Source organism: Cyanistes caeruleus, chromosome 1, assembly GCF_971803275.1.
Source record: "Cyanistes caeruleus chromosome 1, bCyaCae1.hap1.1, whole genome shotgun sequence".
NCBI lineage: Eukaryota > Metazoa > Chordata > Aves > Passeriformes > Paridae > Cyanistes > Cyanistes caeruleus.
The window spans coordinates 64234549-64258071 of record NC_141701.1 but is presented as its reverse complement, the minus strand read 5'-3'; the positions used below and the strand labels follow the sequence as shown (position 1 = coordinate 64258071).

General features: G+C 39.6%; 1 protein-coding gene across 1 annotated transcript in view; it reads right to left on the bottom strand.

Annotated features, from left to right (window-relative positions):
- Window positions 1–23521, bottom strand: part of LPCAT1 (lysophosphatidylcholine acyltransferase 1) — a 58560-nt gene extending 35039 nt beyond the window's left edge. Inside the window, exons 1-6 of the mRNA XM_086896010.1 lie at window positions 23243–23521; window positions 17611–17753; window positions 15804–16018; window positions 6094–6206; window positions 4709–4769; window positions 2371–2429 (exon numbers count right to left, since the gene is read on the bottom strand). Of these exons, the coding sequence (XP_086752136.1) occupies window positions 2371–2429; window positions 4709–4769; window positions 6094–6206; window positions 15804–16018; window positions 17611–17753; window positions 23243–23359 (708 nt within the window). The 5' untranslated portion in view covers window positions 23360–23521. The remainder of the gene's footprint in view (window positions 1–2370; window positions 2430–4708; window positions 4770–6093; window positions 6207–15803; window positions 16019–17610; window positions 17754–23242) is intronic.
- Window positions 23522–23523: the final 2 nt, after the last annotated feature.

Here is a 23523-nt window from a genome sequence, read left to right as displayed (position 1 = left end):
TAGATTTATTTGCTAGAAAAAAACCTGAATTTACTTCTTCACTTTTGACATGTTTCAGCACACTGCAGAACAGTAGTGCTTTCCCTAGGCCTTCAATAGACTACAATGAAATAAACATGCCAGAGTGCAGACACCTACTACATTCTCCACAGGCTCTGATCTCAAAAAGCCTCTCAAAACAGTCAGGTGCACTCAAATCTAAGACTGTCCTCATCTATGCTGTGGAACTCAAAGCTCTGAACATAGATCAGGCAATCCAAACAAAACAGTGGGGTGACTGCACACGATGTATATCTGGAGTTCACTGGCTAAGCAAACATCTTAAAAAGTTCCTTTCTAAACTAAAATTATACTATGCATCAGTCAAACAAGACAATAAATAGAAAGCCAGGGACATTAAAGTTAAAAGCTAAAAATGGTATGTTAGTGTATGAACACCAATATTCATTCCCTACTCTGTTCTTACATGTGTTGTGGTTTAATCCCAGCTGGCAACTATGCACTATGCAGCTGCTTGCTCGCCCACTCCTCCACTGGGGTGGGCAAGAGAATTGAGAAGGAAAGGTAAGCCTTGCCTTGCAGGTTGAGATAACAATAACTCAATAATAGAAACAAAATCATCTAACTCCATATCATAACCAGAAATCCATAACCAAAATAAACCTCCTCTTCATGTACCACATCATATTCCTTCTGCCTCTCTTCCTTCTAACTCTGATGCAAATCTTCTGCAACCCCTAAGCTAATGTAAAGATAAAGCATTAATAGCAATTATCACCTCTGCCATTAATTCTTAGGCCTTTGGAAGGTCTCTAGGAATTAGATCATAGAAGGTTAAATGACTCAGTGAGGCACTGAAAACTAAGTGTTTCACAACAATTAAAAGTAGTAGGAAAAAGTAAAGTCCCATTCACAAACTCATGCCAGCTCACAGTGGATATCTATATAACTAGTTATGATTTTTTATGACATTTTTGCAGTAACAAAAATTATGAAAATTTTCATTTACGTTTATATTGTTTTACTTCAACATTAAAAGCTCACAAATTTCTGTTAATAAAGTGTTAGGCACATTTACTATTGGTTTAAAAACATTGCATATTAAGTACTACAGGCAATAATGACATTTCAGTATGCACCTGATTTTGAAGATATTTACAAAATAACATTTGATAGCTTTATATTGCTATGAGCTTAACAGTAACAAAAAGTTACAAGGCATATTAAGGATGACATAAGCCATGAGCATATTTGCCATTTTAAATGGCAGTGCCATCAAAACTTCAAACTATTTTTAGAAAAGAATCTTTCTTCCTGAAAATATAACAATTATGTAATGAAAAGTCCCAGGCAGCCTGCTACAATGCACTTGATACTATGCAAGCATATCAGGCTGCTATTTTTGTCACAGCATCTGCAAAGACAATTTCTGGGTTTTTTACTGCAAACTATTTGATTGCCATTACACCTTGTCTCAGCCAAGAGCCAATGGTGGTCTGTGTAAATTAACTTTGCTTGGATCCTTTTCTTTTCTAATCAAGCACTTGTTTAATATCAACCTGTAAATGACAGAAAGAACAATGGATGGAAATATTTGTAAGCTACTCAGCTACCAAGAAGAAACAAATTTTTTCCTTAGGACAAGGGGTTGTTAATGGTCTAGTCAGAGATCTTCTGATGTGACATGCATGAGTAAAAGAGACCAGGTGGTCCTTATTTTACTTCTGACACACTTGACACCCTCCCTAAGTAACTTCTACTTCAGAAGGGGTCAGACTGGACATGAAAATATCCCTGGCGGGCTCAAAAAGAAATTTCAGATATTGTAAATAAGCACTATAACCTGCATTTTATCTGAATGTAATTTACATTGGAGGACTGCTCCAAATTAGCTAATTCCTTAGCCAAAGGCATGGTGAATGTAAAATAGAGATGACACTTCATAAAGGTGCAGAGACCCTCAACACATTATCTTATACCATTCAGCCAGTCACAGGAATTCGTGACTAACACCCCCAAAGGCAGGAGATGCAGAAACATCTTCCAGCAATAAATGGCATTAAAACAACTCTCCAGCACACACTGGAAGAACAGGGAGCACTTTGGAACACAGATCCAGGACAGAAATTACCATTTGTCTCATACTTTGCGGAGTGCTTCTTGTAACAACCTGAACAACTTTCAGAGCAGAAACATTTAAACTGTCTCAGTTAAGACTCCCTATATTGCATGAGACTTAAGAAATAAATACTTAAGCAACAATAATTTAGTAATGACTTCTGAATTTTTAAACCTAAAAGGTTACACAAGGGCCAATGCACTTAAAGGAAAATGCCCTGGATTTCTAATGACACTGCAAGTTGAACTTACCAGTTTGTTTGGATAACGTAAAACAACCGGCTGCACAGGAACCCCAGGAATAAACGCTCCTAGAAGGCACATATGATACATAATTAACTTATTAATACATTTTGGTAAAGAACAAATTTACTGCAGCAAGAAAAAGTTATACAGCTAATGGATTCATAAGAAGTAGCTGATGGTGAAAAAACAGGATCTGAAAGTAGCTTCAAAAGTAACTAAAAAGCAAGTACTGGAGAATGACACTGTATATCCACCTTTACAGCACACAGGCAATTAAAAATGTTTGCTTCCATTATCTAAATTATCCTCTAGCACTTACATATATTGTCATTTACACAAGTCAAAATACACATTTACACAAGTCAAAGCTAAGAATTCAGCTCAATAAATGAATAAAAAAATGAGCATGCACTAGATGGTTAAGTTAATTTATTCCCTGTGGTCAACAATATTTGATCTTAGGCTCTTATGTAAAATAAGCTTTCTACTTTTATCTGAACAACAGAAATTTATAGGCAATTTATCATTTCTGAAATAACAGAATTAATGTCACTTCTATTCTGTAGCTATGGAAAAACTAATAGTTATTTATTTAACTAGAGCTATATTGAACTAGAGCTATTATTCAGAAGCATTGCTTCACTTCATGGGAAAATTAGAGTTTTGATAAATAAGGAGCACAAGTTCCATGTCATTTTCTAAGCATTTTCTTGGTTTCTAATACAAAGATTGGGTAAGCATGATAACTACCTTGTTCAAGACTTCTCTAAACATATCTTTCACTCATGAAGAAATTAAGATTTCCACTCAGACTATGTTATTCAGGACAATTTACTAATGTCTCCCTAATATTCCAATTAAAATTAAGAACCAAATAATTGAAGTACACTGTATTCCTGGCATAAAATTTGTGTTACAAAATAACTGCCAAGACATAAAAGGAATAATTGTTTACAGAGTATAAACATCTTTGAATGAAGTGGGCTGTGTGGAATCCTTAAGAGATTTGGAGGCCAGTGGTACCTTCTGATCAGTCTCAAAGAACAGTCTAAGCAACTTTCGAAACAATCCAAAGCTGACAAAAGCTGAGTGGTAGATGATAACACTACCATTTAAACACAAAACCAAGAAAATGTGTAGTGAGAGCAAGGATCATAGGCCATGTTGGTAGAATGGAGAAAGGCATCCTGATAGAGTTAACTTGAACAGAGACCGAAAGTAATGGGATATAAGTGAGGAGCTCTGAGGCAAAGGATTTCTGGAAGGCTGGATGGATACAGAAGCAGGTTTCAGTAGGAAAAGTGAGACAGTCAAGAGGCAGACAGCAGCATGTACTAGACCAGGGCAGAGGAAGATAGAGTGAGAATGTAAGGATGAAATACATGGCGCCTGGAATGTCTATGGCACAGAGGGAGGGCAAGAAATCAGGGCTTCACATGAACGATTCAGGCTAGCTTTCAAAGCATGGTCAGGATTTAGGTGGAGAGAGGAGAGCTAAGAGCTACAGAAGTGGATGTTTCCCTAATCACCTTTTATTCATCTAAAAAGGTAAGAGCTGAGAGAAAAGTCTGAGATTCCTTCAGCCAAATGAATCAGTGCAAGGAACCACAATGCTGACTCACTGCATGATATTCTAAGAGTGCTATTTAAATTGCAAGCCAAACAAAATACAAGACACACAGTAAGACCAGAAACTAGGCAAAAAACTAGGAAGTCAAAAAAACACATTCACAACTGCCTTGCTCACTGAAGCTTCTTCACTGACCATCTTCCTACCTACACGATAAAGGCAAGTTTACATTAAAGGTTAGTGGTTTACTGCAGTACCAGCATTTATTCCTGCTGGAAATGCACTTTACAGTTGCAGCACTGTTCAGTGTCACACCCTCTACTAATCTGATAAACTAAAAAGGGTGATACCACTGAAAAGAGCTTAGAACATGGATGTTACATAAAAAATACACTATAAAGCTTAAGGCAGCAGCAAGTATCTAAATGCTGCATGACAGACCCAAAATAGGGTATGGAAGGGGCAGGAAAGAAAAAAAAAAAAAACAGCAAAAAGACACAACCACAAACAAAAACCCAGGAAGAAACATTACTCTTCCAGCTCATATGCATCTCAGAAGTCAAGAAAAAACCTGAATTATCAAAACTGTTTTGTTCAGTGGTGGAATTACAATCTTCCCGTAGCATCAGAAAATTTATATTCCAATTTCACCTTACTGCGAGGTTTTTAACTCAATTTCTGCAAGAGCAAGCAAATTAAAATGCAAGTGGTATTTGAGAAAATGAAGATACAAGGACATTCTGTAGAGAACAGAGAAATGAGCATAATACCTACCAGGTTTGAATGTAATTAGACAGGATCGGTTTGTGCAAGTGCCCTCTGGGAATATCATTATCTTGAAGTAAAAAAAAAGTTGACTTTTAAGAACTATTTCAATGTGAATTTATTTATAAACACATCTTTTTAAAGCTGTTATTAACTGATTACAGCAAAAATGTTCTCAGGGAAAAACAGTTCAGTTAGAGTAAAAAAGAAAAGGTGCTAAAGATGTCAAGTAAAGTTCTACCTTAATAGGAAAATAATTTTTCTTTATGCCTCTTTTTTGCTTTCCAATAATAATTATATTTATTGGAACACTGACAGTGACCAGAAACACTTGTTAAGTATGAGTATTTTCACTGAAGATATTGGTGCTGGCAAAAGTATCAGTTTGTTTTGTACCAGAAAAAAATTCCTGCTCCCAGGCTACCTGCTTACAAGCTAAGAAAAGACAGTTATTTTCTCTTTGCTATGCCCAAATGACAGGGACTGAAAATACCTGAAGAGAATTCTAGGAAAAAAGAAAAAAATGCTTAAGTTGAACCAATTCAGCAGAAGAGAGTAGACAGTACAAACACAAACAACTCCCACCCCAAATCCATATCATAAGGGAACAAAGCAATGGACTAAAATTAACCTTACTAGTTTTATTGACCATTCTGTTCTAGCTTGCTTTGAAATCTAATGATGAAAGTCATGATGCAAAAGCTACATATCACCTGTCACATTGTTTATAGCAGTTTATAACATTTTTGCAGTCCAGTGTGCAGAGGCATACCCACTATTAGCAGCAATAATCCCATAACAAACATACAGTACCCTAATCTCAAAAAAAAATTATAGGAATGCTTCAAATTTGCAAAATAATCACATGCTTCTAGGAATGTGAGATCTTAAAAAGTCATCCATTCCTTCCCATTACTCTCAATCAAGCATATAATAAACAGCCACATTTTAGGTGCAGAAAAAAAACCCTGAGCCACTTATTTTATCCATGCCTTAATCACATATTTTAATAGAGGTGGTATTGGAACATCCGAATTTTTCGGGCTGCCTTGCCCAGCATCACATCAACAATGGCAGTGCCAAAATCCTGTGAAGAGTGAGAACACACAGTGCTTCCCCAGGTATTCTGATGAGCACTTAATTTTTTTTTCTTCTTAGAGAACTTCCTCACCTGCTGTGGTCTGTCCATTTAGCACCACTTAAGAGCTGTAATGTACTTACCCAGTTTCCCTTGAAAAGTTACCCAGTTACCCAGTGAGAGACAGATGAGAATCTTACATTTTATCTTCTAGAAAGAGGGCCACCCACAATGAAAGAAAGTAAACTGCATATCTAAATGGAATATGCCTGGAAATGCCAAACACCATCTCTTACAGAGTAGCAGAATACAGTACCTGTGGCCATTTACCACCAGACTGGGCACGCCTCTTTATCTCTTCAACAGTTTTCCTGCGAGAATCCTGGTCTGCCCGAGATACAAATACTGGTCGGATATATTTGATCAGAGCTGAAGAGGAGGGAAAACAAAATCAAGGACCAGCCTTTATTTTCCTTTTGTTTGAAAAAGATTCCTCCACCCCCCACAATTAGTCCTCTGGACAAAAATTTTTGTTAGAAGAATGTAACTACTTTATTACACTGTAAAATCCAATACTCAGTTGAATTATTGCGGCTTTATCAAAATATTTTCATAAGTTTCTGTGAGGAAAACAGTTTTCATAATTTTGGCATTTTGCACTTTTTCAATTTTTAATAGATCAATACATACAACACAGATAATGTAAAACACTATGCTACATATTATGCAGTTTTCTGCAACCATGCAACTGTGGCTTTATACAGACCATTTCCTCCTTCCACAAAAATCACAAAATCTATCACAACTCCCAGCCCAGCAAAGCAGCAGGAATCTCCCTGCTACATAAGTGCTTGCAAAAGACATCCTGTAAGCCAAACTGCCTCTGTCTTTTGAGCTTTTGTCTTCTATGACATCTCAGCTCCACTAACATTACACCACCAAAGATATATATACACTGATATTGTTTTTTGCGAAGAATCAGTGTCAGCAGAAAAGGCATGCTCCTTTTCTCAGTTGTCACTTGTTTGCCTGTTCCTCATACCAGATGAATGAGATCCCAGACATCCTTTTCCTGGCTCAGTGAGAAACTTCTTGTACATCGCCAGACACAAAATGAACATGAGCAAAAATCAGAAATCAATCCACAAGATACTCTCCATGTATGTCTGTCACAAGGACACCAAAGACAATTTTCAAAATAATAAAAAGCCCATACAGCCCTTTTGCATTGTTTGAAAGCACTGCAAGAGAAACACCTTCAAATAGAGTGTTTCATGCCTTTATTTAAGCAGGTTGTCTTTGAAAACCTTTTAATAATTTTTCTATTATGTAATCTTACTTGAGGGTTCAAGAGTCACTAAAACATTAGCTATTCTACTTGCCCCAAATACAGTTTTCATTTTTCCAGCCACTGTGAAGGGAGTTCACTGACACCGTATAATCTGCTTTTGTCAAGGATAAACTTGCTACATTAACGGATCAGCCAGTGCTTAAAGTGTGAAGAAAAAACAGTGTAAGGAATTACAGCCCTGCACTCAGCAAAACCTTCTGGTTATGGCGTTATCCTACTGGAAGTTTAGCCACCAACTCACCAAAATCCTTCAGTTCTGAAGGTTCTGAGAAACTCATCTGTCAAACCTTACAGCAAGTTCCCAAACATTCAGCCAGCCTCTGAAATATTATCCAACAAGTTGTCACAGCTCAGGAGACAGCGTATCAGAAGTTACCTTACTCTTGTACTTTTCCTACATGCCTGCTCTTAGACAATATCTACAGAACAATGCTTGTCAGGGGAGCAAAGATGGCCAGCTTGGGTAACTGCCAAGGCAAGGTAAAAACAAACAAAAAAGCCCCAAAACAAACCACAAATAGACTAACATTCAAAGAATAGGGAAAAAAACCACCAGAACAAGCAATAAAAATAACAAAGGAAACCATACTCGGTATCATAATTGTTTTCTTCTATGTGATCCTACTCTTGAGTTTGCTCCACTGTTGCAAATACTATTCCATAGCAAAAACATTATAAAGGAGAGAAAAATATCCAACATCCCTAGCCTTCACTTGTAAGTTTCTTTTACGTTAGGCCCAAATGACGGAATTTAGGTTACTTCAGGCCAAGGAATGAATAAGATAATTCCAGAACTCCCAGACTCTTTTCTGAGGACATGCTGCAAGCAGGGTCTTATTTATAACACATGAAATTAAGCAAGCAGACAAAGCAGACAGATTTTTCTTCGGGCAGCGTGATAGAAAACATTGGACTACACTGATGTCATTGTATATGAAAACCGTACTGGCAAGTAGTGCAAAACTGGGAACTTTACTGTTACAGCCCTTCCTAAAGCAAACTAATGTAATGTTACTAAGCTCCAGAAGAACACAAGGTGAGTTATCCTACAAATAACAATGGCACCACAAATAGCAACAAACCCCCTTGTGCAAGGAAAAATTACTATGATATGCCGAAAGACACAGGCAACTGAAATCTTAGCTTCTTATGGATTTGTCCTGCTGAATTGTCCTGTTGAATTAGCCTATTAGGGTGGTTTTATTAAGCCTTACTTCCTTAGACATTGGACTAAAAAGCTGACAGAATTCTTGTTTTAATATTAAAGAGCAACTGAAGATCCTGTGAGACACCAGCTACCAGGCCCTTAGTGGTTAAATCCAACAATTTAAGTGAACCTGAAACTCTCAGTCGTCGGTAAAAAGCTGAAAATACACACCAAGGGAAAGCTAACTCAGTAGTCCTTTCTTAACCACTTCTGAAAACCAGAGCACAAGGCTACACAGACCTACACCCTCATCACATATTTTCATGTTCAGTAAACACACAAATCTGAAAATTCAAAGGCTGTACTAAGTCAATCTGTGCCGGGAAGTCAAGAGCAGGGCCAAAGGTCTGCAAAGAGAAGCTGAGAAACATACCAAATATGCAGCCAAGATGAGACTGTGGTCAGATGTCAAGTTGAAACACAGGAAGACAGTACTTAAGGTAGTGTGTGATGCAAGGAACTAGGCAGGACTAGGGCGAAGTCAGGCCAGAAGTGAATGCATTAAATGCTCCAGACAGCTGGCATACTCAGCAACTAAAGGAAACAAGTAGAACTCTGCAACATGTTCAATAAACAGAACATAATCATATCCTTCTCTGCTCAACAATTTAACTGTCCAAGACTGGCTGTAATCAGGTAGTGAAGACCACAGCTCAAGTATTCAGAGATTCTGAAAAAATGTGCTTGCCCAGATCCTCTCATTCTATTAAAACCACCCTTGAATTATCAAATCTAGTGAGCAATGACAAACAATCCATCAATTCACCAAATTGATCTTGTGAGTGTCATTATTTCAGCTTTTTCCCTAGCAGTGTCAGTCCTATTTCATCTAGTCACTTTAATTCCCAATTTCAGATCATACAAGGAGTCCCGAGGACAGTTGACATGCTGTATTCTACCTTCTTAGGTAGGTACCTGCAACTTAAATACTGCTGCCAGTAAATCATTAAAACCTCTGCCTCTCAGGGCAGCCAGAATGCCCCAGACACTCTAACCAAATGAAAGCCTGCAAAAACTCAGTATTGCTTTAATTAATAGCAGGGCGGCAGCTCCAACGATTTCATAATTGTAACTCACATGCAATCAACTTCAGCACCAGCTCAATGCATAAGCAAAACCCATTCGTTTCCTGGTAAGCTGAACACATACAGTTGGTGTCTTTAAACTTCTCAGGACAACAGCAGGAAAAAAAAAATATTTCCCCTCCCTCTGAGCAGGCAAGTATGTGTGAGGAAACCTTGTTTCAATGCAAGACACAAAGCGCTGTGTAACACAACAGCAGAAAGTATTGTAGCAGACCATTTATACTGGCAACATCACCACTGGTTCAGCAAGGCACCAGAGAACACAACAAGCTATGGAACAGCAAGGTGGCATTACATACAATTCTTCTAAAATGTATCCATACACACATTTTTGAGTGGGCAGTCACATTTTCACCACAGTAGAATCAGCAACAAACAAAGTGACAGCTGCAAAAGTAGAGAATGCTGAAGTTGAGGCTTTCACTTGGCCTCTCTCCCGAACAACAGAAAACCCCATCACTACATTCCTCTAAGGGAATCCTACAGAGGCACCACAACTGGCTCTGCTTGCCTTTAACATGGAGGTAAGCTGTACAAGCAGCCTGCAGTGGGATATCCATTTACAGTATCTACTCCACAGCTTTTTTTCTAGTATGGAAAAAATACAATTATTTTTCTAATAGCAGTTGACATGTTGTGCGCTCCGTATTTAGGGGTACAAAACCCATGAAGGACTACAGTTGAAAAGCGCTATCTTGGGCTTAGCTTTCAAGAGTTGCCTTACTCAAATGTACATGCTCACAAGGTTCTGAACTCATAACTTACCTAATGAAGTAAAATCTAATATGAAAACTGCTCTCTTTTCTGTGCAGAAACCTGAAAGAGGCTCAAAAGTCTTCTGATAGATAGTTAGAGGGGGAAAAACCCATTCAGGTTCTAGATTACAATTACTTCCTGTATATATGGATACAGAGGCCTTAAAAGTGGAAAAACTCAAGAACACACACACCAAATAAACAAAGTTCTATCAATGCACAAAACTCCATTTAACCAAAATTAGGATCTTTTGGACTTGGAATTACATTGTCCTTACAGTAGTAGTGTTATTATAGTCACGATACTCTAAGATATTTGTAAAGCTGGTGGTAGTATCTTATTATATATATACTTATATATAATATATATACTTATTTGACTGAAGTGTGAATCAACCACTGAAGATAAACATATGTCAAGAACAACTTCTCCAAGTTTGACTAAATGCTTAGCAGATGGACCACCTGACTGAAGGCATGCCAAGTATTCATGGGACAGAGGTAGTATTAATTGGAAAGTTATCCTTCCTGCTTCCAAAAAAGGCAGGAAACAATGCACCCTATAGGAGAAGGAAAGGTCAGTAGTGGGAAGTAAATAATCACTGTCCTCTCTAGCTTTAACAGAAGTAAATCCTGTGGTATTTGGGTTGGTCTTTCAAAATGTGATCTATTTCCTTCAAGGATTTCTTAAGGGACAAAGACTTTTTTATCTCAGAGATCACAGTTTGCTCTCACACCTGCAATACCTGTGTGTATGAGGACATGGTTTAATGTTTTAGCTTTCTGCTGCCAATCTAAAAAATATTTAAGGCAGGCAGCAGCATTGGTTTGAAGGTTTCCTATATATTGCAGTTTGTAACTTCAATAAATGATATTCACTAGTGATGGTGGTTCAAACATTCCAGCTTGAATTTTTACAGAATTTTCCAGGACTCTAAGCCATATGATAAACACATACCTATAATACACAGGTAACAATGCAAGCATTTTAAGTCTCTCTCAGAGAGGTTCTATGAGACTGAAATCTTGCTGGACCATCTGGGTGCCCACAGTCTAAAGGAATCATTGGCTTTTGAAACAGGGTTTTACAGGAGAAGATGAAATAGGGAAGTTTGACAACAACTTCAAGATGCTCCTCAGAAATGGGGAGCTCAAGTGTGTACTCAAGGCAGGCTACAATGCCAACATAGCATAGGATGCTGGCATTCATCCTGGTGACCTCAGTGTTTAAGCCCCTGATTTACAGTGTACAAAAGAGAAGAAATCCATAATGACTTCACCTTAGAACAGGTTTTTCCATAAGGAGTTTAAGGACTGCTTTAGTGAATCTCAGAAGTGTTGAAATGTGAGATTCTCACAGAAGAACTAGAGGTCTACCACAATTCTCTTCTTTGTGTGCTTTGGAAAGGTTGGGAGGGGCATTTGGGATGCAGGACTAAAGGATTAGGTTGCACAACAGAGCTGGTGGGTAATTTGGCACCTTTTAAGCTTTGAGATGAAAACATACCCAGCTACCCAAGCATAAATACTTTCCCCTGAATTACTTATTCTCATCTTTTAGTCATGATGCTTGAGAAAGGCCTATAATGCACTTTCAAAAAATGAGCTTGAACCAATTTCATGAGTTTACTAGATGTGGAAAAAACCACCTACAACAGAATTCATACTTTTATAGGACTGTGTGATTCTCCCTTTCTCTGTAGGCCTGCTGTGTTTTGCCAACCACAAATTACCTCCTTTCCCTTTATAAACTTAAGGTGACATATCATCCTGTAATTTTCACAGGTAGCAACTCCGTCTCCTATTCAGGGAGTGGTGCTGGAGATGTTGAGAAGTTGCCTAAGGTTCAAATTAACTTTTCACTTGTATTTAGTTTCTAGAAGTTCAGACCACTGAAAATGTTCATTCATAAAAGCAGTCTAAAGTCCCCATCAATTCATATTTACTGATAATGCCTTTTCCTTCTCAGTGAAGCATTTCTGCAGCAGGACCAATCGTTTCAGCAGTGAAAAACTGCTTTTATCCAGGGTGCTTCAACAGCCAAAAGTAAGACAGTGAAGTGTAACTATTCAGAAATTATACACAGACCTTGTCCTGACTTGAAGTGAGATTCAGTAGACAGAACAGGAAAGTTTAAGGATCTGTGCTGACAAACTGATCTGACTTCTCCAGACCATGTAAGGCATAACAGACTCCTACATGTCATTTTCCCACTGTAAGACTTAAGTAGTCCAGCAAAGGTCACATCTCCAATCTATCAAAACCCTGGAAAGCTACTCTGTAGAAACATACATCTTCCTTCAGTATCATGACATATTCCATCTGTTTGGCATTCTCTGGTTTCCAGATACTGGGTTTTTTTAATGACTGAAATATCGTTTATATTTGGGTAAGCAGTTCCTCCCCAGAGTTTGTTAACCTCGTGTTTGTGCGCCAAATGGATAATTTTCTTCACAACTGACCACTGACTGAAGAGTTCATAATTCTTCTCCCAGAACCAAAGACCATTTTTAGATCTTGTTTTCCTAAAAAGGACGAAGATATCTGTAAGAGTCACAAGACGTTAAGTCTGCTTCTGAAATTGGACTTTGCAAACCAGGAGAGCTACCTTCAAGTCAGAAAGCAATAAAAACCTCATACACAAACACAGTTGTGGAGTACTTCCAATCCCATAAAGAACAGGCTTTTAATCATCTGGACTTTCAAGAGGATCAGAAACTTAATATTCCATGATTGGCAAACTAAGGATACAATAATACAGGCAGCTGTTCCAGAAACCTATTAAAATACTTGCAGAACCAATCTTAGTAACCATTTAGCAATCAGATAATTTTGTGCCTGCTAAAGCACCTGATCCCTCTGGTATACAATGTACCATGTCTCAATAAACACATTGTCATTACATCAAAAAGCCAATTAATTTATAACATACTTGAATACACTGGATGAGGATGTACTCTTCACCCAGAGTCCTCACCCTTGGAAATTATCTTAAAATTTCCTCTATCCCTTCATTTTTTACATGTTTAAGTCTGCTCAGATAGTTAAGTGAATGTACTTTATTCGATGCTTCCCAGAAGATTCAGAATAACCATTAACAAGACTCAAGAGATAACAAGGTTAGGATTATCAGTGACTGGCTGCAAAACCTTATAGAAGATGGTATATCAAGCTTGCAAGACTGACAAAAGTGAAGAACACATACACAATTATGACTTCTCTGGGAGAAATTCTGGATGAATGTCTAGAGTGTTGACGATTCACCAGGCAACCCGATAAAAACATGAGCACATTATCATATAAGCACAAGAGAAGTATCAGTGGTCCAATGACAAAAAATGTATTTTTTTATGTGTGTGCATGTAGAGAGGCAGACATGACATTGGGATTGAAATACTAGATCAAAAGAGAGGATAGTCAGCACTACTGCTTCACAGAAACCGTCTCTCAAAGCAGTTAAAGAGATAAATAAATCAGTTTTACTGGAAAGTTCTCATTTATTTTTAAGCCAAACTAATCAATACAGTGATTACTACCTCTCTGTTAAGGTCCACTTACTTATATAAGACAGACCCCTTTAATTAATGTTGCTCATATAACTGTCCACCCCTAAAAACTAAAACAGTTTTTGAACTCTCATTCCAGTTACAACCTTTGGTATGCCTCACTTCTGTGGCATTTTTGTGAACCCTTCAAAAGTGACTACATAACTTTTGTGGCTGCACAGCATAAAGCAAATGCAGCTATACAAGACAAAGCACTCATTTATTTGTCTGCACTGTACATTCCAGTAGTATTCCATCAAATCACTACATGTTCTCTTTTTCTGTAACTGGTTTTACTCACATATGAGCTAAATGAAGTGAATAATTTTTAAAATGTATTGTAGGAAGTCTAGACTTTCAATGGAATCCTGTAAAAGTCACCTCAAAATTAAATTAGATATTTAGAAAATAGTTCAATCTACTTAATAGACATTATTTGTATTACATTCAGGGGAACTACAATCTCCATATCCCTACGGATTTTTCTGGTTCCCACTGAATCTACTACGTGGGATACTCAGCCATTGTCAAATGCCATTCTGCCATTTCATCCCACTGCAGTAGCACAACATGGAGTGGAGTCACCTCATTTAAATTGGGTTCTCCAGACAGACCACTTCCAAGTCAAAGGGAGCTCCACACAGACTACTTTTATTTTGTGGAGCCAGCAATTATTAAACAGTCAACTGAGTCACCTGAGAAAAAAAGATAAATCAGCCCCTGCTTCTATGTCTGCACTGCTCATAAGCTGGCCTGGATACACCTATGCTGTACAGGACTGCCAACATGCTGTCTCACAACAGTATCTTCTTTCAGTACTGAACAAGGGAGTTCAATTTCTTTTTGTTTTCACACTATGCTTGTTTGCATACAAATTGTTTTTGAAAACACATGCCTGCCTGCATCCTTTTTGTTCAAAGTATCTATTAATTTTTACATAGATTTTTCACTGCCACAAATTTATAAATGCTGTTAGTAAGATATTTAACAAAATTAAGATACAACTACCGATCTGGCCTGAATTTTACCTCATACAGGCAGACTCTTATATGATGAGATTCCTTAAGTGACTTCCATATCTGACCACTCACCCTTTGCAGCCATGTCTCAACTTCTGGTTTTGAATGTGACCTTAAAAACACATTGTCTAATTAAATTTTAGAAGGATGTCAGCACCAACAGCCCGATTCCACTTAGTTGCAAAGGAACTCAAAGCTTTTGTTTAGACTTTTAAATTTAAGAGTCCTACTCATGGCCAAAGCAAAATCTTCCCTCACTTTTATACTACCCATAAAACTCTACACAATGATACACAAGAATATTCTTTGAACTTTGCTGGACTCAAAATAGTGAGCTTCTCCAAAATGCTTCCACACAGACTTTGGTTAGAAGTCTGCAAGCCTAAAGCTTACAGAATTTTTATGCCTGTCACAGCTGCACCAAAAATCACAGGTGTCTCTCAAAGATTTGTGAGAAATTACATTAATGAATCCAAAGATTGTATTCAAGCACTACTGACTCAGGCATCTGCTTTTCTCATAACCAAACCCAAATGCATGACAATCTGCTCTTGTGCTCATCTCTCACACTCCGCCTGAAACAAACTTATTGATGCATGAAGGATTAGCAGCACTCCCTTCAAGGCAGGGTAGCATTCAGAGCAGACCACATTCCTAAAACACACATCTGGGAGGGCACCCCAACTCGCACCAAGTCTTTGTAAACTTTCTCCCTAACATCAGTCTTTGCTTCCACAGCCCCATCCTAATTTGCTTTTCCATCTGGCAGGTCTTCGAATGTCAGAAGTTCACTGCAAATTAAACAGTGAGTTCTGTATATTGCTTTGATTTCATACAGGGATTCAACTTTGGTGAAAGTGGAAAAAGAACGTTCTCCTCCCACTCCTGCCCTAATTTGTTCTATTGATGTTCAGAGTAGACCAGTAAAAAAACCCCAAATAAATTCTCACCATACATTACAGCAAAATTTCCTTTCTGTTTCAGTCCTTCTCATACACACACAGTGAACTTCCTAGGCAATCTTTTTAAATTGTTCTTGAAAAATGAAGTATCTACCAACTTACTTCCCCAAACAGGAATATCTTTGCTTTCTGCTTTCATCACAATGGAGGCGAAGGTCATAGTTACTGGAATGGCATCAAAGTAGGAAGAATGGGGAGCCACTGTTAATATTGCTGCTTCTGCTGGCAATGCCCGTCTGCCTTTTATATTTATCCAGTGGAATCCACCAGCAAGCCACATCATTCTCATTATTGCTTTCAGCAAGATAGCCACTATCCTGTAAAGAGTTGGGAAAACAGTTATGTTGCCACAGGAGCACCTTAAAATAATGAGATGAAAAATTACATGCATGACAGAAGTTCAGATAGGATATGATGCTTAAAACAGAGCTGGAATACTGCACACACTTTGTTCTTCTCTTTCTCAGCTGATTTAAAACCACTATCAAGGTAAGATGCTGTTCAAATTCATTTTACACCTGAACACGAATTTATTCTTGTCTCCAAGATTGACATTTGCTTCATCATTACTTTTATAATGCAATAATAAACAGATATTTTGTAATATTACACAATATTTTGTATAAACAAAATATTATGTAGTAATAAACATATTACAACTGTTAAGTTTGTTTTACACAATGTCTAATAAGGTTTTCTAGTAACACCTAGAAACATCTAATAAATTGAGTCCTGAAATACGCTGTTAGGATATTGCAGAATACACTTGCCCTGATTCTTGGTTTCAAGTTTACCCAAACAAAACAGGGGACAAATATAGGGCACAGATTCTCAACTACAGGAAGGCCTACAGAATACATATAAGAGCTCTGGAAATATTTTACTTTCTTTCCTTTCCCCATCTTCTCCTAAAGTGATTTGGATTTTTGTTTCTTGTGGATTTTTTTTTTTTTTTTGTGGACTAGGGAAGGTTTTGGGGTTTTTTGTGGAGTTTTGTTTGTCTGCCTTTTTAAACCGTCTGACAGTCATGAAAAGAGAAACTTTGAACAGAGTACAAAAATCAAACAGGACAAATTGTAACGCAAGGATTGGAGGCTGGAGAGCAGGGTAACACTGAAAACTGGATTAAATGGGTAAGGGAAAATCTAAAATGATTCATAATAACTGTATGCAAGACTGAAGGCAGCTGATTATTCCATTAATTATTATACTGATATCGCTCCAAAAGAAATGTAAAGTGACATGCCTCTGTGGTTCTCAATCTCTTTCCCTCCAGTGATGCAAAACACGATCAGCTCCCTTCATGCTAGTGCCAGCTCCTAATTTTAAAGTTGTCTATAGAAGAGGTGATACACCCCTCCTCTCCTGCTCCTCAAATAGCAATTTTCGTGGATGGGAGGACACTGTCTTACATTCTACCTTAATTAGCATTGCAATATCAAAGCAACCACAGACTTTTAGTAAGCACCGAAGTATGGGGCAAGCCTTCAGAGAATCAATATAAGTTTTGTAAGTTCATCACAGGGTAGAAGACAATGGGGTGAAGCAGTTTAAAACAACAATTTAGAAAATGAAATCTGGGCACATTCCATAGAGTCAACCTTCATAACTAGAAGTTGACATTACAGGAATAAATGCAATTGAAGATGCCACAACAAAGCTTCACACTACATCCTCAACAAAGATAAGAAAACAGAGATTACCAGTGCAATTCTCAGATCACCTGGCAAATCAAAGAGTTGAGGCATTTCTAGTTTTCCACCTGAGGAAAGTGTTTAATAACTTTCATATTTTTCTTTTGAAGAGAAAAGTGGATCTCTGAGACAGGTAAAAGGTGTTTCCCATCTCCTCTATTTCAAACCGCTGAACTACATGATTCTCTTAGTATTTCATCACATCAGTGACTCACTTTCGCCACCAGGAGAGGGGCTTTTCAAGCTCTTGCTCGTCAGATCCCATTGAAGCAATGAAAGCAAAAGGCCAGGCCAGCAACATCATAAAAGCAGCAAAAAAGAGTCGGATAGGAAACAGAGTCAAGGTCATGAAGGCAATCTGCAAAATAAAAATAATAAAGAAAGCATTATTCCAACACAATTTCAAACTGAAAAGGTCAGTGATTCCTAGAAACTGATACCATTTCTTAACTTAATAATATCTAATGGTAGAAACAGCAGAATACTATTCAATTCCAGATATGCCAGATTAGGTTAAAAAAAAAGCGCACACTTTTCACTAGCACAATAGCTGGACAAGGATGAATAACGAGGCATAAGGTGCTGTCTCATGTTGTGCTTAATCTGATGCATCTCCAGGCTGCTGTGGAAAGATTTATTCATATTCTTCTCTTCCCTGATGCAGTTCTAGTCATCATGCAGCTCACTTTCCACTTCCTCTCACTTCCTAAAACAGCTCAACAACCAACTCACTCTGTAGATGCACAATCTGTAAATCTAGGGTAGGTGTGGGGAACACACAGCAGGAGAAAAGCCCAAGATATCAGCCCACTGCAGTTGGATTTTACAGTGATGGTTCAGACTGGCACCATCATCTCATATCAACCACAAGCTCACTCTCCAGAACAGGATTCCAGTCCCTACAGAGACTCTCCTTTAGTTTGCAGAGCTGACAGAAAAAGGAATACTTTTTTTTTTTTTTAGATAGGCTAGTTTCCCAGATGAACCAGTAGAACTTCACACACTACAATGAGCATCAAAGTTACACCAACTCACACAACTCTGCATCCACAGACAAGACCACCAAATCTGGCAGCAAACAGAGAAGCATTCTGGAGATGAGAGCAGTTTCCTTCTAACTTTGTAAAATGAGGAGGACCAGCCAAGAATATAAGAATATAATATTTCTTATAAGAAATAAGTGAAACAAAATGCAGGTGAGGACACAGACCTTTGGGATTCACATCTCCTCCCTCCCTCTCCTCCAAGTCTTCTACTCTAGGGCAAAGCTGAATGGCAGGTGACTGGTAGTGAGGTATTCCATCCGTTGACTGAATGTACCAATCCTTTGTACCAAAGATCATTTTAGTGCCACATCACAGAAAGAAAGCAGAAGTTGCATCCATAATGCCATAAAAGATTACATAAATGTGCAGAAAAGGTCTCTTGGCCTTCCAGAGACAGCGAGGATGGTAATGGCCGGCAAGAAGCAAATGCACCAAATGCACCAGGTCTGGCTGTGACACCAGCTTCTTCTTAGCAGGCAGTAGTTCAGTACCTGCTCACACAAAAAATTTGACAGGAGAGAAAAGTATATCTACCTCCAGAAGATTAGCAATCAAGAAAGGTGCTAACATTTGAAAATTAGTTCAGTCTTTATCTATGTTCAGACATCTTCCCAGGTAAGAAAGCTTCTATCCTGTAAAACCTATGTACAGCAACAGTGTCAGACAGAAAAAAATGAGAAGATCCACTGACAGAGACCATAATGCAGAGACATACACACTGTCTCTGACCTAACGTGGACACTATTTTGGCAATCACAGTCCTACATATTTGGGATGTTCATAGAGACAGGTCTTCCATTAAAATTACAAATTCTGTTTGGCAACAAGTAATATGTAAACACCTATGTTTTGGGATACATTTAAAACCCCCTAAAGGTCCACCCAGAGCTGTACTTTGAGCGATTCAGCTCATGACCAAAGAAATCTCAAGAGGGGGTTGACGACAGCTTGTTTAACATTTGCCAGTCTACAGCACCCAATTTAGTTTTTCAGAAACTGCAGTGTATACTGTGAAAGACCTATGGACAGCTTGTAATAGAAGGCTGCCCTAGGAAACTGATCTCCATTCTTCCATCAGAAGGACTTAAATATGATATAAGGCAAGTCACTTAAACAAAATAGGCATCATATGTTCTCTCTTTAGAGAGAGTGCATTCAGATTTAAGCAAGATCTCACAATGAAGGTATAAAATATGAACTCAAGTTTCAAGTTCTCCAAAACATCTGGTCCTATGCATCTAAGCACTGAGCAAGAGAATGACAGAGTACCCTTGTTTTCACTTCTCTAGGTCTGTTTCCTATATTGAAAACCACTATCGTAGCTCTCATGCACAGGGAAGCTGAAAAAATGCAACATTACCAATACCGTAAGAAACATCACTAAAACCAGTCTATTTCCAACAAAATTTTCATGACTTGTTACAAAGTAGCAGTCACAGTACTGAGAAAGGAAATACTATTTGACATGGTAGAGGTTTTTACTTTTCTTTTACACATATCAGGTAGAAATTACATCCTACTCCACACTTATACTTTCTCATGATTATTATCCCTACAGCTCAACTCACCAAAGATGGCAGTGAAAGAGCTAGGAATCCATCCCTCAACAATTCTCTCACTACCCACTTTCCCACTCTGCAAGTTCCCCAACAGACACATTCATGGAGATAAATACAGGAGGAGAAATTTTCCTGTGCAGCTAAGCCAATCTACGAGATGACTGCTGTGAAAGAGTGGTCCTGTTCACTCTCTCCTCAATCCTCCCCTTGAGTCAGCTCTAGCACTTATGTGAGCTAGCAATGAGCCAATATAGCTCATTAGTGAGAAAAAACAGCCATCCCAGAAAAAGGAAATAATCAGAACACAAAACCTCAATGATATGCTGGTTTAATGAGCCAAATCAGCTCACCAAGTACCAAATGAACACCAGCACTGGTGAAATAAAAGGGCCAGAAACACTGGAAGAAAGGAAAATGGCATTGCATTGTGTTTTGAAGTAGCAGGGAAAAAAGCTACAGATGCTTAGTGACAGCTCCAGTAATGCTTCTGCCTGTTCTGCAGCGGTAACAAGAATCAAGAGCTTGGACTTACATGACAGCAGATGTTAGTATGAACAAAATCATGGTTAATAAAATCATGTCAGTCTTTCTCCCAGAAAGTATCTTTTTATCATAGTAGTGAAATAAAACAGATAGTTTCAAGAATGACCCCTATCAGAGATCAGAGGCCATGAGCCGTAATTTCTACCGATGAGACACAGCTCTGAAACAGTCTTACTGCTTTTATGCTCTTGTAGTCTCCCAGTTTTTATAAAGTCAATGAGAAATGGTGCGAACAGTTCCTTGACAATCAAAAGGATTACTTTTTACTGTTGTTCTTTCTCCTCGTGGTTGTTTTACCCTCTCACTTTTTACCTTCCTTTCACTCCCACAATCTCATGCTGGAACATGCTAAAAAGCATCTACTTTTGAGCTGCATTAATGAACAAAAAAGCTAATCTAACCTCTTGCAGAGTGCGAAGATAATGAGGCTATCTGGCAGACCATCAGCAACAGACACCAGACCATCGGACAAAGGCGTCTTTGTCTCCCAGTCCCATGGGTTCCCTACTTCTTGTACCTACATTCCTAACCTTCCTCGACAGCCTGTGCAAACCCAGAAACCCCCGTTAGATCCACAGGACAGACAGAAAAACCTGTGACACAGTACATGCCTACAGCTGAACAGGAAGTGAGCTCAGCTGCCACAGTTCACAGCGAGCCCTCCAAGGCTGTACAGAGGAGAATGCACACTTCGGTAATTCACCTGGGGAGCTTTTCTTCTCAAGCGGAGCAGTCCCACAGCTCTGCTTTAACAGCTTCTGTCTCAAGCACAACTATTAATCGGTGAAGAGGCTGGAAAAGCATGACTAAGGCAAATCAAAAATCTACCACAGTTCTGTATGCCAGCTTATGGGTTTTTTCCTCCATAAAATTGCAGCAGTAAGACTGAAGGGAGGCTGGGTTAAAGAACTCTGCTGTCGTATACCACTCAAAGACTGCTCAAGAAGCAAGCCCGAGACACACTCTTTGCTGAGGAGGCTGTTCCTTTGGCCTGTGCGCTGTGACAAACTACAGCAGTTTAAACACATCTCCTCATCTTCACTGAAAAAACAAATCCTTGAAATCCATTGGCAAGGCTCACGTGTCACACCTATGAACAAGGCAGCCCACACAGAAAGCAGGTGTGTTCCACAACCAGTCACTTCCCTGAGGAAGCACCTCAAGGTCTGTCAGGACTAACATCAGAGCAGCAGCTCCTATGAGACTCAATACTGCAAAAACTGGAAAACAGAGTTTGTTCTCCTCTCCCAGCAGTATTTTTAAAATCTCTTATAAATAACCAAGTAGAAAGAAACATTAGTTGCTATAACTGGAGATAATCCTAGTCCACATGAACATGTGCTATCTTTGCTTCTCTCTGCTCCCTGAAAGACTTCTACCTCATTAATTGCATATTAACTATGACTTCAGGAACAAAGTATGGAACACGGAAAGGAAATCTTTACAACTGTGTAATTTATTGAGGAAACTCTAGATATAAACTAAATGAAGCAAATGACAAAAACCTTTTCTCCCTTTTCCAGCTCAAGCAACAATTTATGAGCAACCACTGAATACATACTGGGCAACTTAATAAAAAGTGAAAACCTTTTCTACTGGAGTATACTGTAAATTCCTGGGCTGCCCGATATGAGGCACATTCTTATGTTTTTTAAGTCTGGCTATACGTATCTTATGTTAGGCATCTGGGCAGCAACAGGGCAGTGCAACAACAAACTTCACTCAAATGCCAATCAAAGCTGGATCTAAAGCGCCTTGACCCAAGAGGTTCAATATTAATGAATCATAATTGCCAATGTTAATAGGTACTGAAGGCTGTCAGGCTCCCAAAACAACAGCTTTATAAAGCTGAAGCACAGTGATGGCACAGTGGCAGAAATGGCCAGCCCTTCATTAGGTGAGCCTCTGACGGTATTTCTTCCTCCAGCAAGTGACCCAGATCTTACCGAAAGCCTAAGACAAGGGCCATGCCCTCTGAATACTCAACCACTTACTGTTCACTATGGGAGGCGAGGCAGAGGCACGGCGGGGGGAAGAAATCCCCCTAAAACTGAACAATGAAATAAAAAGCCACGCAACAGTAAATTTGCATTTTAATACCGCTTCCTGTAGTCTCACCGCTACCTGCACAATACCTAAATGACGCCGCTGGGACTATTTACCCAGGGGCAAAACTTCGGCTGCACCGGGATGTCTCGGCCCAGGTTAATACCCACCTTAACGCTGAAAAAGAACGGCTCCGCAGGGCTGCTCCCCCGTCCCCCATTAAAAAAAACCAACAACCTACAACACAAAAAAAAACCCCGAAAACCAGAAAACCAAAAAAAAAAACCAAAAACCCTCCCGAACCTCAAAACGCCAACAAAACCCATAAAAAACCCCAAAACAAACAATCAATCAAACAAATAAAAAAATCCCAGCAGCTTTTTTTCCTTTGAAGAAGGCATGGGAGCACAAGTTGAGGCGCACGCCCTGCACTAGAGCATCACGGCCGCCCCCAGCCCCCCGCCCGGCCGGGGCACGGCCGCCCCCGGCCGCCGCCTCGCACACGCCCAGCACCGCTGCCCGGCTCCGCCGGCTCACAAAGCACCGGCGCCGCCGAGCCCCCGCCCGCCGCAGGTCGCGGCCCGGCAGCCGCGGGGGACGCGCGGAGGGAGGCGGCGGCGAGGGAGGGCGGCCCGGCGGCCACACGCCCCTACCTTGGCTTTCTCCAGGGGGCTGAAGCGCAGCTGGTGCACGAAGGGGCTCCGCGGCGGCGGCCCGCGCTCCCGGCTGCCGCCCGCGCAGCATCCCCGGCCGCGGCTGCTCAACTTCATGGCGGGGCAGGAGGACGGGCGGGCGCGGCGCGGGAGAGGGCGCGGGCTGTGCGCGGCGGCGGCCGCCGGTCCCGGGTAGCGGCGGTGCCGGGCGGGAGCGCCGAGTGCGGGCGGCAGCAGAGCGCTCCCCGCTGAACGCCGGCCCCCGCCCTCACGGCCGCCCG